This window comes from Heterodontus francisci, chromosome 49 (assembly GCF_036365525.1).
Source record: "Heterodontus francisci isolate sHetFra1 chromosome 49, sHetFra1.hap1, whole genome shotgun sequence".
NCBI classification, from domain to species: domain Eukaryota; kingdom Metazoa; phylum Chordata; class Chondrichthyes; order Heterodontiformes; family Heterodontidae; genus Heterodontus; species Heterodontus francisci.
This window is the reverse complement of record NC_090419.1, coordinates 1,331,975-1,346,232: the sequence shown is the minus strand read 5'-3', so window position 1 is coordinate 1,346,232 and position 14,258 is coordinate 1,331,975. Positions and strand designations below refer to the sequence as shown.

Here is a 14,258-nt window from a genome sequence, read left to right as displayed (position 1 = left end):
TGGATCGAAATGGGTTAACTGAGCCTGTTTTCTTTCAGTGCTTGGAATTGGTGTTAGTCTCCATGGACTGTAGTTGTGAGGGTTTCCTCTGGAGGGTTTTCTTCTTCTATTAATAGTGCACGTCCTTCAAAATGCTAAGCTATTAACACCTAGTGTCAGCGGGAGTATCAGCCCCGGCACTAACAAGGATCTGCGGCTCCAGAGAGAAGGAGATGATCGATCAGAAACTGAGAACAATGGATTGGAATGTTACAACAATGGATCAGAATCTGAGAGCAATAGATTGGAATGTTACAAAAACGGGTCAGAATTTGAGAACAATTGATTGGGAGGTTGTAACAATGGGGAAGGGATTATCTTCTTCGTTTCAGGCACTTATTGCAGATTATGATTGGATAACAGTAGCATGGCGAATTTATTGTGCTCTTTATGTGATTCAATACTTTTACTATCCAATACTCGCTATTCTTGGTGTTCCTGGTAAGTCTGGCTGTTCAGCGATTAATTCTGTAAACCGTGCATTCTAACAGCATTATTGTACTGCCATTTATTCTGCCCTCTTTGCTGTTGCTATTGTTGTTTGTGCTGGTTAGTCTCTGTACCCAGCTATTAACTCTACAAACTGATTTGATTTACTTTTGCTTATTTTTGCTGCTGCTGGTGTCTGTGGTACGTATGCTGTCACATGTGCAGACCAAGATTCAATGCAGTACTGCTTTTGATGTTTAAACATCGGCAAAATGGAAGCCATGATTTTCGTTCCCCATCACAACAAAGAACAAAGAACAAAGAAAATTACAGCACAGGAACAGGCCCTTCGGCTCTCCAAGCCAGCGCCGATCCAGATCCTCGACATAACCCTGTCGCCTATTTTCAAAGGGTCTGTATCTCTTTGCTTCCTGCCCATTCATGCATCTGTCTAGATACATCTTAAAAGATGCTATCATGCCCGCGTCTACCACCTCCGCTGGCAACGCGTTCCAGACACCCACCACCCTCTGTGTAAAGAACTTTCCACGCATATCCCCCCTAAACTTTTCCCCTCTCACTTTGAATTCGTGACCCCTAGTAATTGAATCCCCCACTCTGGGAAAAAGCTTCTTGCTATCCACCCTGTCTATACCTCTCATGATTTTGTACACCTCAATCAGGTCCTCCCTCAACCTCCGTCTTTCTAATGACAATAATCAGAATCCACTCAACCTCTCTTCATAGCCAGCGCCCTCCATTCCAGGAAACATCCTGGTGAACCTCCTCTGCACCCTCTCCAAAGCATCTACATCCTTTTGGTAATGTGGCGACCAGAACTGCACGCCATATTCCAAATGTGGCCGAACCAAAGTATTATACAACTGTAACATGACCTGCCAACTCTTGTACTCAATACCCCGTCCGATGAAGGAAAATATGCCGTATGCCTTCTTGACCACTCTATTGACCTGCATTGCCACCTTCAGGGAACAATGGATCTGAACACCCAAATCTCTCTGTACATCAATTTTCCCCAGGACTTTTCCATTTATTGTATAGTTCACTCTTGAATTGGATCTTCCAAAATGCATCACCTCGCAAGTGCCCTGATTGAACTCCATCTGCCATTTCTCTGCCCAACTCTCCAATCTATCCATATTCTGCTGTATTCTCTGACAGTCCCCTTCACTATCTGCTACTCCACCAATCTTAGTGTTGTCTGCAAACTTGCTAATCAGCCCACCTATACTTTCCTCCAAATCATTTATGTATATCACAAACATCAGTGGTCCCAGCACGGATCCCTGTGGAACACCACTGGTCACACGTCTCCATTTTGAGAAACTCCCTTCCACTTCTACTCTCTGTCTCCTGTTGCCCAGCCAGTTCTTTATCCATCTAGCTAGTACACCCTGGACCCCATGCGTCTTCACTTTCTCCATCAACCTACCATGGGGATCCTTATCAAAAGCCTTACTGAAGTCCATGTATATGACATCTACAGCCCTTCCCTCATCAATCAACTTTGTCACTTCCTCAAAGAATTCTATTAAGTTGGTAAGACATGACCTTCCCTGCACAAAACCATGTTTCCTATCACTGATAAGCCCATTTTCTTCCAAATGGGAATAGATCCTATCCCTCAGTATCTTCTCCAGCAGCTTCCCTACCACTGACGTCAGGCTCACCGGTCTATAATTACCTGGATTATCCCAGCTACCCTTCTTAAACAAGGGGACAACATTAGCAATTCTCCAGTCCTCCGGGACCTCACCCATGTTTAAGGATGCTGCAAAGATATCTGTTAAGACCCCAGCTATTTCCTCTCTCGCTTCCCACAGTAACCTGGGATAGGTCCCATCCGGACCTGGGGACTTGTCCACCTTAATGCCTTTTAGAATATCCAACACTTCCTCCCTCCTTATGCCGACATGACCTAGAGTAATCAAACATCTATCCCTAACCTCAACATCCGTCATGTCCCTCTCCTCGGTGAATACCGATGCAAAGTACTCGTTTAGAATCTCACCCATTTTCTCTGACTCCACGCATAATTTTCCTCCTTTTTCCTTGAGTGGGCCAATCCTTTCTCTGGTTACCCTCTTGCTCCTTATATATGAATAAAAGGCTTTGGGAGTTTCCTTAAGCCTGTTTGCTAAAGATATTTAATGACCCCTTTTAGACCTCTTAATTCCTCGATTCAGATTGGTCCTACATTCCCCATATTCTTCCAAAGCTTCGTCTTTCTTCAGCCGCCTAGACCTTATGTATGCTTTCTTTTTCCTCTTAGCTAGTTTCAGAATTTCACCTGTCATCCATGGTTCCCTAATCTTGCCATGTCTGTCCCTCATTTTCACAGGAACATTTCTCTCCTGCACGCTAATCAACCTCTCTTTAAAAGCCTCCCAATATCAAATGTGGATTTATCTTCAAACAGCTGCTCCCAATCTACATTCCCCAGCTCCTGCCGAATTTTGGTATAGTTGGCCTTCCCCCATTTAGCACTCTTCCTTTAGGACAAGTCACGTCTTTGTCCATGAGTATTCTAAAACTTATGGAATTGTGATCACTATTCCCAAATAGTCCCCTACTGAAACTTTAAACAAGACTCCCCCGAGATTAACAGTGAAATCTTGCAGAACTCCAGTCACTGGTGGGCTCTGGTGGTTGATATATGAGATGGTTGTGGTTGTTGGAGGTCAATCATCTGAGCTCCAGGACATCACTGCAGGAGTTCCTCAGGGTAGTGTCCTAGGCCCAAACATCTTCAGCTGCTTCATCAATGACCTTCCTTCAATCATGAGGTCAAAAGGTGGGATGTTCACTGAGGATTGAACAATGTTCTGCACCATTTGCAACTCCTCAGATACTGAAGCAGTTCATGCAGAAATGCAGCAAAACTTGGACAATCTGCAGGCTTGGGCTGATAAGTGGCAAGTAACATTCGCACCACACAATTGCCAGGCATTGACCATCTCCAACAAGACAGAATCCAACCAACTCCCCTTGACATTCAATGGCATTTTGATTGCTTAAGTCCCCACTATCAGCATCCTGGGAGTTACCATTGACCAGAAACTGAACTGGAGTAGCCATATAAATGCCATGGCGACAAGGGCAGGTCAGAGGCTAGGAATCCTGCGACGAGTAACTCACCTCCTGACTCCCCAAAACCTGTCCACCATCTACAAGGCACAAGTCAGGAGTGTGATGGAATTCTCTCCGCTTGCCTGGATGGGTGCAGCTCCAACAACACTCAAGAAGCTCTACGCCATCCAGGACAAAGCAGACCGCTTGATTGGCAACCCATCCACAAACATTCACCCCCTCCACCACAGACACACAGTGGCAGCAGTGTGTACCATCCACAAGATGCACTGCAGCAATGCACCAAGGCTCCTTAGACAGCACGATCCAAACCCGCGGCCTCTACCACCTAGAAACCTAGGCAGCAGATGCATGGGAACACCATCACCTGCAAGTTCCCCTCCAAGTCACGCACAATCCTGACTTGGAACTATATCGCCGTTCATTCACTGTCGCTGGGTCAAAATCCTGGAACTCCCCTCCTAACAGCACTGTGGGTACACCTAACCCACATGGACTGTGTTTTTTCAGGTTTTTTCAGGTTTGCACTTGCTGCTGTTCAATATTCAGTGTATTCACACCTAATCTGTACTAATGCTTTGTCTTTCAACACACCATTAACATATTGTTTGCCTTTGCTCCGTGACCTTTTGGTCAGCTATGATGCCTGGTCCAATGTGCACCTTCTCCTTTGTTATCTCTTGCCCCACCCCCACCTCACTTGCTTACAATATGTGACTTTTCTAATATTTGTCAGTTCCGAAGAAGGGTCACTGACCCGAAAAGTTAACTCTGCTTCTCTTTCCACAGATGCTGCCAGACCTGCTGAGTGACTCCAGCATTTCTTGTTTTTGTTCCACATGGACTGCAGCAGTTCATGAAGGCAGCTCACCACCACCATCTCAACGGCAATTAGGAATGGGCAATAAATGCTGACCTAGCCAGCAACATCCCCATCACATGAGTGAATAATAAAAAAACACAAACATACATACAGACACACTCTGAGACACAAACAGATACACACAAACACAGAAGTACACACACTCAAGACACAGAAACTGAGGCACAGATGCACCAAGATATACAAACAAACACAGTCACAGTCTCAGAGACACACACACTAAGAGATACAAACAAACAGATACACATAGGCACATAGAAAGACAGAGAGACATGGACACACACTCAGTGACACATACTCACAGAGACTGAGACACATAAACACACAAGCACAGAGGCACTCAGAGACACCGAAACTGATAATAAATCACACTGATACACAAAGACACAGAAACACACAAACTCATATATACATACACACTGCGATAAAACACACAGAAACACACCATGAGAGACAAGCAGGCAGGTATGTATTACGTATAAGTAAACAAACATGCACAGACACACACACACACACACACATACACACACTCACACATACACACACAAACAGACATAAACAAGCAGGTTTCCACTGACACACAGTGGAACACACACACACACACAAACACACACACTGAAACGCAAGGAGATACACAAAGACACGTAAAAATAAGCAGACATAGTTGGAGACACACACACTGAGACACAATCAAACAGAAAAACACATACACAAGCACGTACAGGTCGAGGGTTTGGAAGGTGCTGTCTGAGGGGCCTTGGTGCGTTGCTGCAGTGCATCTTGCAGATGGTACACACTGCTGCCACTGTGCGTCGGTGGTGGAGGGAGGGAATGTTTGTGGATGGGGTGCCAATCAAGCAGGCTGCTTTGCCCTGGATGGTGTCCAGCTTCTTGGGTGTTGTTGGAGCTGCACCCATCCAGGCAAGTGGAGAGTATTCCATCACGCACCTAACTTGTTCTTTGTAGATGGTGGACAGGCTTTGGGAAGTCACGTGGTGAGTTACTCGCTCAGGATTCCTAGCCTCTAACCTGCTCTTGTAGCCACGTTATTTATATGTCTGCCCCAGTTCAGTTTCTGGTCAATGGCCGCCCCTAGGATGTTGATAGTAGGGGGTTCAGCGATGGTAATGTGATTGAATGTCAAGGGGAGATGGTTAGATTCTCTCTTGTTGGAGATGGTTATTGCCTGGCACTTGTGTGGCGCGAATGCTACTTGCCACTTATCAGCACAAGCCTGGATATTGTCCAGGTCTTGCTGCATATCTACACAGAGTTCTTCAGTGTCTGAAGAGTCATGAATGGTGCTGAACATTGTGCAATCATCAGCGAACATCCCCACTTCTGACCTTATGATTGAAGTAAGGTCATTGATGAAGCAGCTGAAGATGTTTGGGCCTAGGACACTACCCTGAGGAACTCCTGCAGTGATGTCCTGGAGCTCAGATGATTGACCTCCAACAACCACAACCATCTTCCTTTGCGTCGGGTATGACTCCAGCCGGCGGAGGGTTTTTCCCCTGATTCCCACTGACCTCAGTTTTGCTAGAGCTCCTTGATGCCATACTCGGTCAAATGCTGCCTTGATTTCAAGGGCAGTCACTCTAAGCTCACTTCTTGAGTTCAGCTCTTTTGTTCATGTTTGAATCAAGGCTGTGATGAGGTCAGGAGTTGAGTTGCCCTGGCAGAACCCTAACTGAGCTTCTGAGCAGGCCCATCGCCAACCCATCGCAAAACAATGTTGCCTGGGGCAGGATCGGGCGATTGAGGCCCTAAAGTGGCCCATTCACGGTAGTTTAAGCGCTTCTTCCCACCGCTGCTGGAATCTAACCAGCAGCAGGGGTACTTATGCGATTTGAGGAGGACGCCTTGTATAATGGGGCACCCTTTCAGTGGGCTTGGGCTCTCTCCTCTGTGGGCAATCTATGGCCCATGGAGTGCCCTGTCCAGGAAACAATGGAACTCCCAGGAATCCCTCCCCCCTGGGCTTCACGACCAATCTCCAATTGCCCTCATTGGGGCCGTCCAGATTGTCTCTGAGGACATCCCTTCATCATAAAACCAAAAAGTGCTGGGAACACTCAGTAGGTCTGGCAGCATCTATGGAATGAGCAGCAAAGTTAATGTTTCAGGTTAGTGACTTTTCATCAGAACTGGCAAAGGTTCAATACTTTCAGAGCATACATAGAACCCTTTCTATTTTAGTATTACTTTGATTTTTTTTATTTCATTTTATTTTAGTTTGTTCCATCATTACAATATTTTTTGCCATGTGCCTGCCCACTTTTTTCCCCTCATATTCTTTCATGTGGCTATGGCTTTCATTATTCTGCCATTTAACACCGTCTCTGTACTAACGCTTTGTCTTTCAACACACCATTAACACACTCTTTGTCTTTGCTTTTGCCCAATGACTTCCATGTTAGTTATTCTCTGTGACCCTTTGTGCGATCACTACCTTCTCATTTGTTCTCTTTTGCACCACCTCCACTCTATTTGCTTAAAACATATCACATTGGGGTGCGACAGTGGCGCAGTGGTTAGCACCGCAGCCTCACAGCTCCAGCGACCCGGGTTCAATTCTGGGTGCTGCCCGTGTGTAGTTTGCAAATCAGCGCGGGTTTTCGCCTGGTGCTCCTGTTTCCTTCCACCGCCAAAAGACTTGATAAGTAAATTGGCCATTATAAATTGCCCCTAGTGTAGGTAGGTGGTCGGGGAATGTAGGGACAGGTGCAGATGTGGTAGGAATATGGAATTAGTGGAGGATTAGTATAAATGGGTGGTTGATGGTCGGCACAGACTCGGTGCTGTATCTCTAAATAAATAAATAAACTATGGTGTAGTACTGGGGGGTGGCCTCCACTGCCTCAATGACCCTCATGAAAGGTCACAGACCTGAAACGTTCACTCTGCTTCTCTCCACACAGATGCTTCCTAAGCTGTTGAGTAATTCCAGGGCTTACTATTTTTTTAATCTTTATATTTGGCTTCCAATTGAGGGAGGAGTGAGGAGATAGTCCTTATTTCTTATTATTGTATATATTGTTTTCTAAACCCAATAATAACAATCAGTTCCCCATATTATTTTTCAAATTAAAACAAAATGCCGTTTGCTTCGGACACTGGAAGGCTTGTAGTTTAAGAGAACATTTTTACTTTATTTTTCATTGTATGTAAGCATTTGGTGGTTTTAGCTGTATTGTTGCCATGCCAATCTGATATAAAACAGGCTGGTTGATGCCCATGAACCACCCCATCACCAAGATAAACAAAATAAATGTCTTTCCCATTACCCAACAAAAAAAAACGTACATTTAATATGTGACCTCCCCGACAGCTGCACAACGTGCAGAGGTCACACATTCCCCTCCCCACAATACACATGTAGAGTTAACTCGCCACCCCCCACCCCGCCCCCGCACTATAATAAAAATACTAAATTGCCCCCTCACTACCTCGATGGTGCCAGCTTTCCCTGGACGGGAAACTGAAGGCGTATCAGTGCCAGCCGCCACACGCAAGGTCACAGACAGTTGGCAAGTTCGCAGTGAAAGGAACATTCATTTATTCATATCCTTTATTGCAATATTTAAAGTTGGAACCCACCGCTGAGTGGGGTTTGGATCGGCCATGGAGCCTCACTGCCACCAAAAAGATTGAGACTAGCAATGCTGGCATTGAACTCATCAATATTTTGCCCAGTGTTTCAGCCCACTGACCCTTGGTCTGAAATGTGAGAGATGAAAGTTTGAACAGATTTAAAGGAGTTGGGGGCATTATGATCAGCATTGACCTTAACAATTTCACAATCAGACTTTTGACATTTAAACTCTCCTGGCTTCTACCATATCACAGATCTTCCTGTTTGTTCTTTCAGGTCTAATTATTTCACTGCATCACTGAATACAGCAACATATTTGTCATTCTCAATAAGTCCTTAAAGTAACTGGGGTGTGGGGCTCCAGCAATGCATATGGTCCCAGGCGTACCTGGGAGTGGAGCCTCTCCTGGAAGTACTCCATCCCTGGAACCAGGGCCATCACTGGAGTCCTGGACACAAGGTAAGTTTTGGGGGTCAGCGGGCCAGTCAGGGAGGCGGAGCCACTGCTGGTACTACACTGAGTCTGGGACCAGATTTATTGCTGGAGCCCCACACCCCAGTTAAGTTGAGTCCTTGTAACTTTGCTCCAAGCCTGATGTCTGACTTCCCTGTTTATTTCCCTTCCTCACAGCTAACTTGCTGACGATTGGGATCCTGTGTCGAAGAAAGTGTGGTCTCTCCAAATGTGTCACTCGCTACCTGGTGGCCATGGCAGTGGCGGATCTACTGGTCATTATCCTTGACCTGATATTGAGGCACATTCCCATTGTTTATCGGGCACAATTTCTGTTCCTATTGTCCGTCCCCATATGTAATATCCATGCTGTTCTACTTTACGCAGCCACAGACTGTTCTGTCTGGTTCACTGTCACTTTCACCTTTGATCGATTTGTGGCCATTTGTTGCCAGAAGCTGAAAAGTAAATATTGCACCGAGAAAACGGCGGTTGTGGTTCTGGGAACAGTGACTGTGCTGAGCTGTCTAAAGAACATCTTCTGGTTTTTTATGTTAATGACTCGCTATCAGCTGTTCAACCAATCCACGTTTTGTTACGTAACAATGGCTGGTCTGACCAAGTGGTTCTGGGGAGCAATAGAGTTCCTCAATCACAGTCTAACGGTGCTTGTTCCCTTTGTGGTGATTCTGTTGCTCAATGCAATGACCGTCAGGCACATTTTAGTGAGCAACAGAGGTCGCAGGAGACTCCGGGTTCAGAGCAATGGGGAGAATCACAGAGACCCAGAGATGGAGAGCCGAAGGAAATCCATCATTTTACTGTTAGTTATCTCTGCTAATTTCATCCTGTTATGGACAATGTTGATGGTGTATTGGCTGTGGAACCGGATGTTTTGGTTGGGGTATCGGTCTGTCCCTGGTGTTGTGCGGGAAGCGGGCTTTATGCTGCAGCTCCTGGGTTGCTGCACAAACACTGCGATTTATGCTGTTACCCAGACTCAGTTTCGGGAGCAGGTGAAGAATGTGCTGAAATATCCATTTATTCGAATTGTTAAATTAATTCAATGATGTGAGGGATTGAATCATTGACCCATCCCAACGCTCTTGGGGGCGGGATTTGTCGCTCTGGTGGCACAGCAGGGTCTGAGCCTGTCGCTATGGTGACGGGGGAGTTGGGCGAGGACTAAATGGGGTTGAGGTCGGTCACTATGTTGACAGAGCGGGGGCGTTACCTGTTGCTATTGTTTTGGAGTGGGAGCTGGGCCTGTATGGATGGTGACAGGGCGAGGCCAGACATGATCACCATGGTCACGTGGAGTGGTGGTGAGGCCTGTTCCCTATTTTGACGTGAGAGTTGGGGCATGCAGACATGCAAACATACGAATTCGGAGAAGGAGGAGGCGACTCCACCCTTCGAGCCTGCTCCATCATTCAATAGGTTCATGACTGAACTGATTACTCCACATTTCTGCCTAACCCCGATAACCTTCCACACCTGGGGCGGGGCCTAATTTACATGGGGAGGGGCTGACGGGACGGGGCCTGTTCCTCATGGTAATGGCCAGGAGTGGGAGGTGCAGGTCTGATCCACATGGTGATGGGCAGTGTGGACAAGGCCTGTCGCCTTGAAGCAAGGAGTTGGCTGTTCCAAAGGTGACGCTGCAATGACAGGTTGCAGTGCCTGACGTCCAGCGGCCCCGCTCACTGCTTCGCCGATTGGAAGATAGAGGGCTCGAGAGGAAAGCATCACCAGTGGCCCCGCTCTCCGGCGCTCTCTGTGGCAACCAGGACAACAAGTACCGGAAGAGAAAAATGGTGTGAAGCTTCAGCCTGAATATTTCAAAATAATGTGTGACCCTGTTGAACCCTGTATGATCCTTAATAATCCTTTTCACACATTAAATGCTTTTAGATCATTTGTAATACATTATAACTCTTCCAAATCATATATAATTATTTGGAACCCTTTATAGTTCTTAGCAATATTTTATAACCCTGTATAATGTTTTATAATCTTTCATAAACCTTCATAAAACTTCCTAATATTTCGAACATTTATAATAATCTATAAGTCTCTATAATTCTTCATAATGCTTAATAATCCTTTCTACTCCTTTATAATGGTTTCCAATTCATTATAATTATTTATGATACTTTATAACCCTCTATAATGCTTTGCAATTCTTTATAAACCTTCATGATCCTTAAAAACCTTCATAACACATTATAACCGGTTATAATACTTCCAAATCCTACAAGGCACGTTATATCTGGTTTCAATCTGTATATCCCTTTATGAGCCTTATAATCAGTTATTATCCTTTATAGTACTTTAAAATGAACAGTAAGACTTGATAATCCTTTTAACTGCTTTATAATACTTTCTAATCTCTTGTGAACTCACAGGACAACGTTCTTGCTTGCAGTGTGTCCTTGCTGAACTGCACTTGTGATGCTGCCTGCAGTGTCAGCATTATGGTAGAGGTCACATGACCAGGAGGCACAGTAGTACAATATTGCATTTCTATCCCAAACAGTACAGTTTTCATACAGAAATAACAACAGTGAATTGCACAAATTATTATTTACACTGTGAGTTGCCCACTTCACCCATTACGCACACAACCGCTCCAATGCATAAACAGATCCTTATTCCCGTGACACTCTGCACATGCATCGCTCGCAGAGGGCTGAATTGTATATTCCTGCTGCCAAAACCAGGCGGCGGGCAAAAACAGGCGGCGCATCGCTGAGCCGCCATGATCCTAATTTCGATGGTTCATTTAAATAGCTGGGACGGGTTGCCCCCACCCCACAGCCCGACAACGTGGAGGGGGCCGGCTGTCCATCCCTGGCAATGGTATCAGCAGCTTGTGTGCAGGAGCTGACGTTATTTTTAATGGGCTTTGAGCCCTGCTGTCGCATTTCAAGTTTTAAAGGTGCAGTTATTAAAACAAAAATTAGAATTAGAATTAGAATTAGAATATTACAGCGCAGTACAGGCCCTTCGGCCCTCGATGATGCGCCTAGCTGTGAAACCATCTGACCTACACTATTCCATTTTCATCCATGTGTCTATCCAATGTCCACTTAAATGCCCTTAAAGTTGGCGAATCTACCACTGCTGCAGGCAGGGCATTCCACGCCCTTACTACTCTCTGAGTAAAGAAACTACCTCTCACATCTGTCTTATATCTATCACCCCTCAACTTGAAGCTATTTCCCCTCGTGTTTGCCATCACCATCCGAGGAAAAAGACGCTCACTATCCACCCTATCTAACCCTCTGATTATCTTATCTGTCTCTATTAAGTCACCTCTCCTCCTCCTTCTCTCCAACGAAAACAACCTCAAGTCCCTCAGCCTTTCCTCGTAAGACCTTCCCTCCATACCAGGCAACATCCTAGTAAATCTCCTCTGCACCCTTTCCATAGCTTCCACATCCTTTCTATAATGCGGTGACCAGAACTGCACGCAATACTCCAGGTGCAGTCTCACCAGAGTCTTGTACAGCTGCAGCATGACCTCGTGGCTCCGAAACTCGACCCCCCTACTAATAAAAGCTAACACACCAGATGCCTTCTTGACAGCCCTATTAACCTGGTTAGCAACCTTCAGGGATTTATGCACCTGGACACCAAGATCTCTCTGCTCATCTGCACTAACAAGAATCTTCCCATTAGCCCAGTACTCTGCATTCCTGTTACTCCTTCCAATGCATTTATTTTGCCCCTCTCTCAGCCCCAATAACCATAAACTTAATTTGTCAGTCACTCCTGTTAATACTTCTGGCTTCTGTCGTATGTTTGCTATTGGAAGCGTAGTTTGGCTGCAGCATGATATTAGTCTTTGTACCGGACTACTTTCCATGCCTTCAGTAGGTGTGTTTCTCCACTCAAGTATTGGCTGGTAAACATCTATGCCGGGTTTGCTCGCTTTCCTTATGATTCCTTTGGCGATTTTCATGGTTGCCTCAGCCTCTTCATTTGATGGGGGATAGTGAGGGGATGATATATGGTGTTGAATTTTCCAATCCTTTATGAAGCAGCGGAATTATTCACTCGTGAACTGAGAGCCATTGTCATTCATCACAATGTCTGGAACGCCAGAGCAACTGAAGTCTGCTTTCAGGCAGTCAACAATCTCACCGACAGTCTTTGAAGTCAGCTGGTTTATCCTCCCAGTAGTCAGAATAGTTGTCAATGGTGACAATATATTCAGTACCTGTGGGAGTAAAGAGGCCTACTCCCATCTACACCCATAGTCTGTCTGGGATGTCATGTGTCATCAGCGGTTCTTTGGCTTGCTTAGCTTGGTACACGTTACATGCACTGCACAGGCTGATGTGTTTCTTGTTTTCATTTCTCATGTTTGACCAGTAGAGCACTTCTATTGCCTTCCTCACACTTGACAAAATTCCTTGCTGGTTTGCATGGATGCGCTTTAGCGGCTCTCCTCTCAACTCCTGAGGAATAATGAATTTATTTCCTTTGTAAAAGATGCCATCTTAGCCTGTCAAGTCATCTCTGTCTGCCCAATAAGCTGTTGTAACCACAGGAGTGTCTTTGATCCTTTCAGGCCATCTTTTCCTCACTACTTCTTTCAAAGCATGGACAGCTGCATCTTGTTGGATTGTTCATTTGATTTGAGTAAGGAGCTTGTCAACCAGATTCAATGTCTCTGCTCTTACAGAGCATGTAACACTGAAGCTTCACGTTGGATCTGGAAGATTTCACACTCTGTTGCAGCATCCTCTACTTTCTTCATTGGGAGTGCTGCTCTCGGCAGCATGTCAGTGATGTGCATTTGCTTCTCTTGCTTGTATTTCACGTCCAGATGATATCTCTGTAACCGAATAACATACTTTGAAGATGCTTTGGAGCAGATAGTAGTGGCTTAAGGAAAACACGTTGAAGTGGCTTGAGATCAAAATCGACTGTTACTGTATCTCTTCAAAGTAGGTATTGATAAATTTTTCACAAGCAAAGACAATGGCCAAGCAGTGTTTCTCGATCTGAGCACAGCGTCGTTCCTTCTTCGTTTATGCCCTGGATGCAAATGCAACCAATTGTTCTGACAGCGTTAAGTTTGCCCCAAGTCCTATCTCGCTGGCATCAGAATGCAGGGTTAATTCATCACCTACATCATAGTATTTCAACAGTGGCATTCCCATCACTAGTTTCCTGATTTTAGTGAATGTTGCTTCTTGCCCTGTGACCCAATATGTGGGCAAAGATGTTGTGTTTGTCCTCACAGGAGAAGACTCAAGTTCCATACCATAAATCGACCTTAACCGAGGGACAAAAGAGGGTGAGTAAATTAAGGAAATTGATAGCAGCTGAGAAAAAGTATTGGAGAAACCTGGGGGACCAAACTCTGACAAGTCCCCAAGACCGGATGCCCTACACACTAGAGTTCTAAAGAGATAGCTGCAGAAATAGTAGATGTCTTGTCTATGGTTTTCCAGAATCCCTTAGACTCAGGACTGGATCCGTCATATTGGAAGTTGGCAAATGTTATAACGCGTGTTAAGAAAAGAGGTACAGAGAAAACAGGGAACCACAGGCCAGTTAGCCAAACATCAGTCATTGGGAAGATGCTGGAAACTATTCTTAAACAAATATTAACACTTCATTTGGAAAAACAAAGAATGTTGAGAACAAGTCAGCTTGCTTTTACTAACGGGAGATCCAGTTTGGCAAATTTATTAGAATTTTTTGAGGATGTAAATAGTATGCCACAG

At 45.2% G+C, this 14,258-nt stretch overlaps 1 protein-coding gene across 1 annotated transcript; it reads left to right on the top strand.

Moving 5' to 3' along the window:
* The first annotated feature begins 212 nt into the window (after positions 1 to 212).
* On the top strand, positions 213 to 9,584 carry LOC137358271 (probable G-protein coupled receptor 139). Its single transcript, XM_068024175.1, has 2 exons — positions 213 to 480; positions 8,692 to 9,584. The coding sequence occupies exons 1-2, from the start codon at positions 213 to 215 to the stop codon at positions 9,582 to 9,584; spliced, it is 1,161 nt and encodes a 386-aa protein (XP_067880276.1).
* Positions 9,585 to 14,258: the final 4,674 nt, after the last annotated feature.

What these genes read in the sequence shown, in the direction of transcription:
- LOC137358271 (XM_068024175.1), top strand. Translation starts at nt 213, where the DNA reads ATGATCGATCAGAAACTGAGAACAATGGATTGGAATGTTACAACAATG. An exon ending in CGCTATTCTTGGTGTTCCTG is followed by an intron (nt 481 to 8,691) that starts GTAAGTCTGGCT and finishes CCTTCCTCACAG; the next exon opens with CTAACTTGCTGACGATTGGG.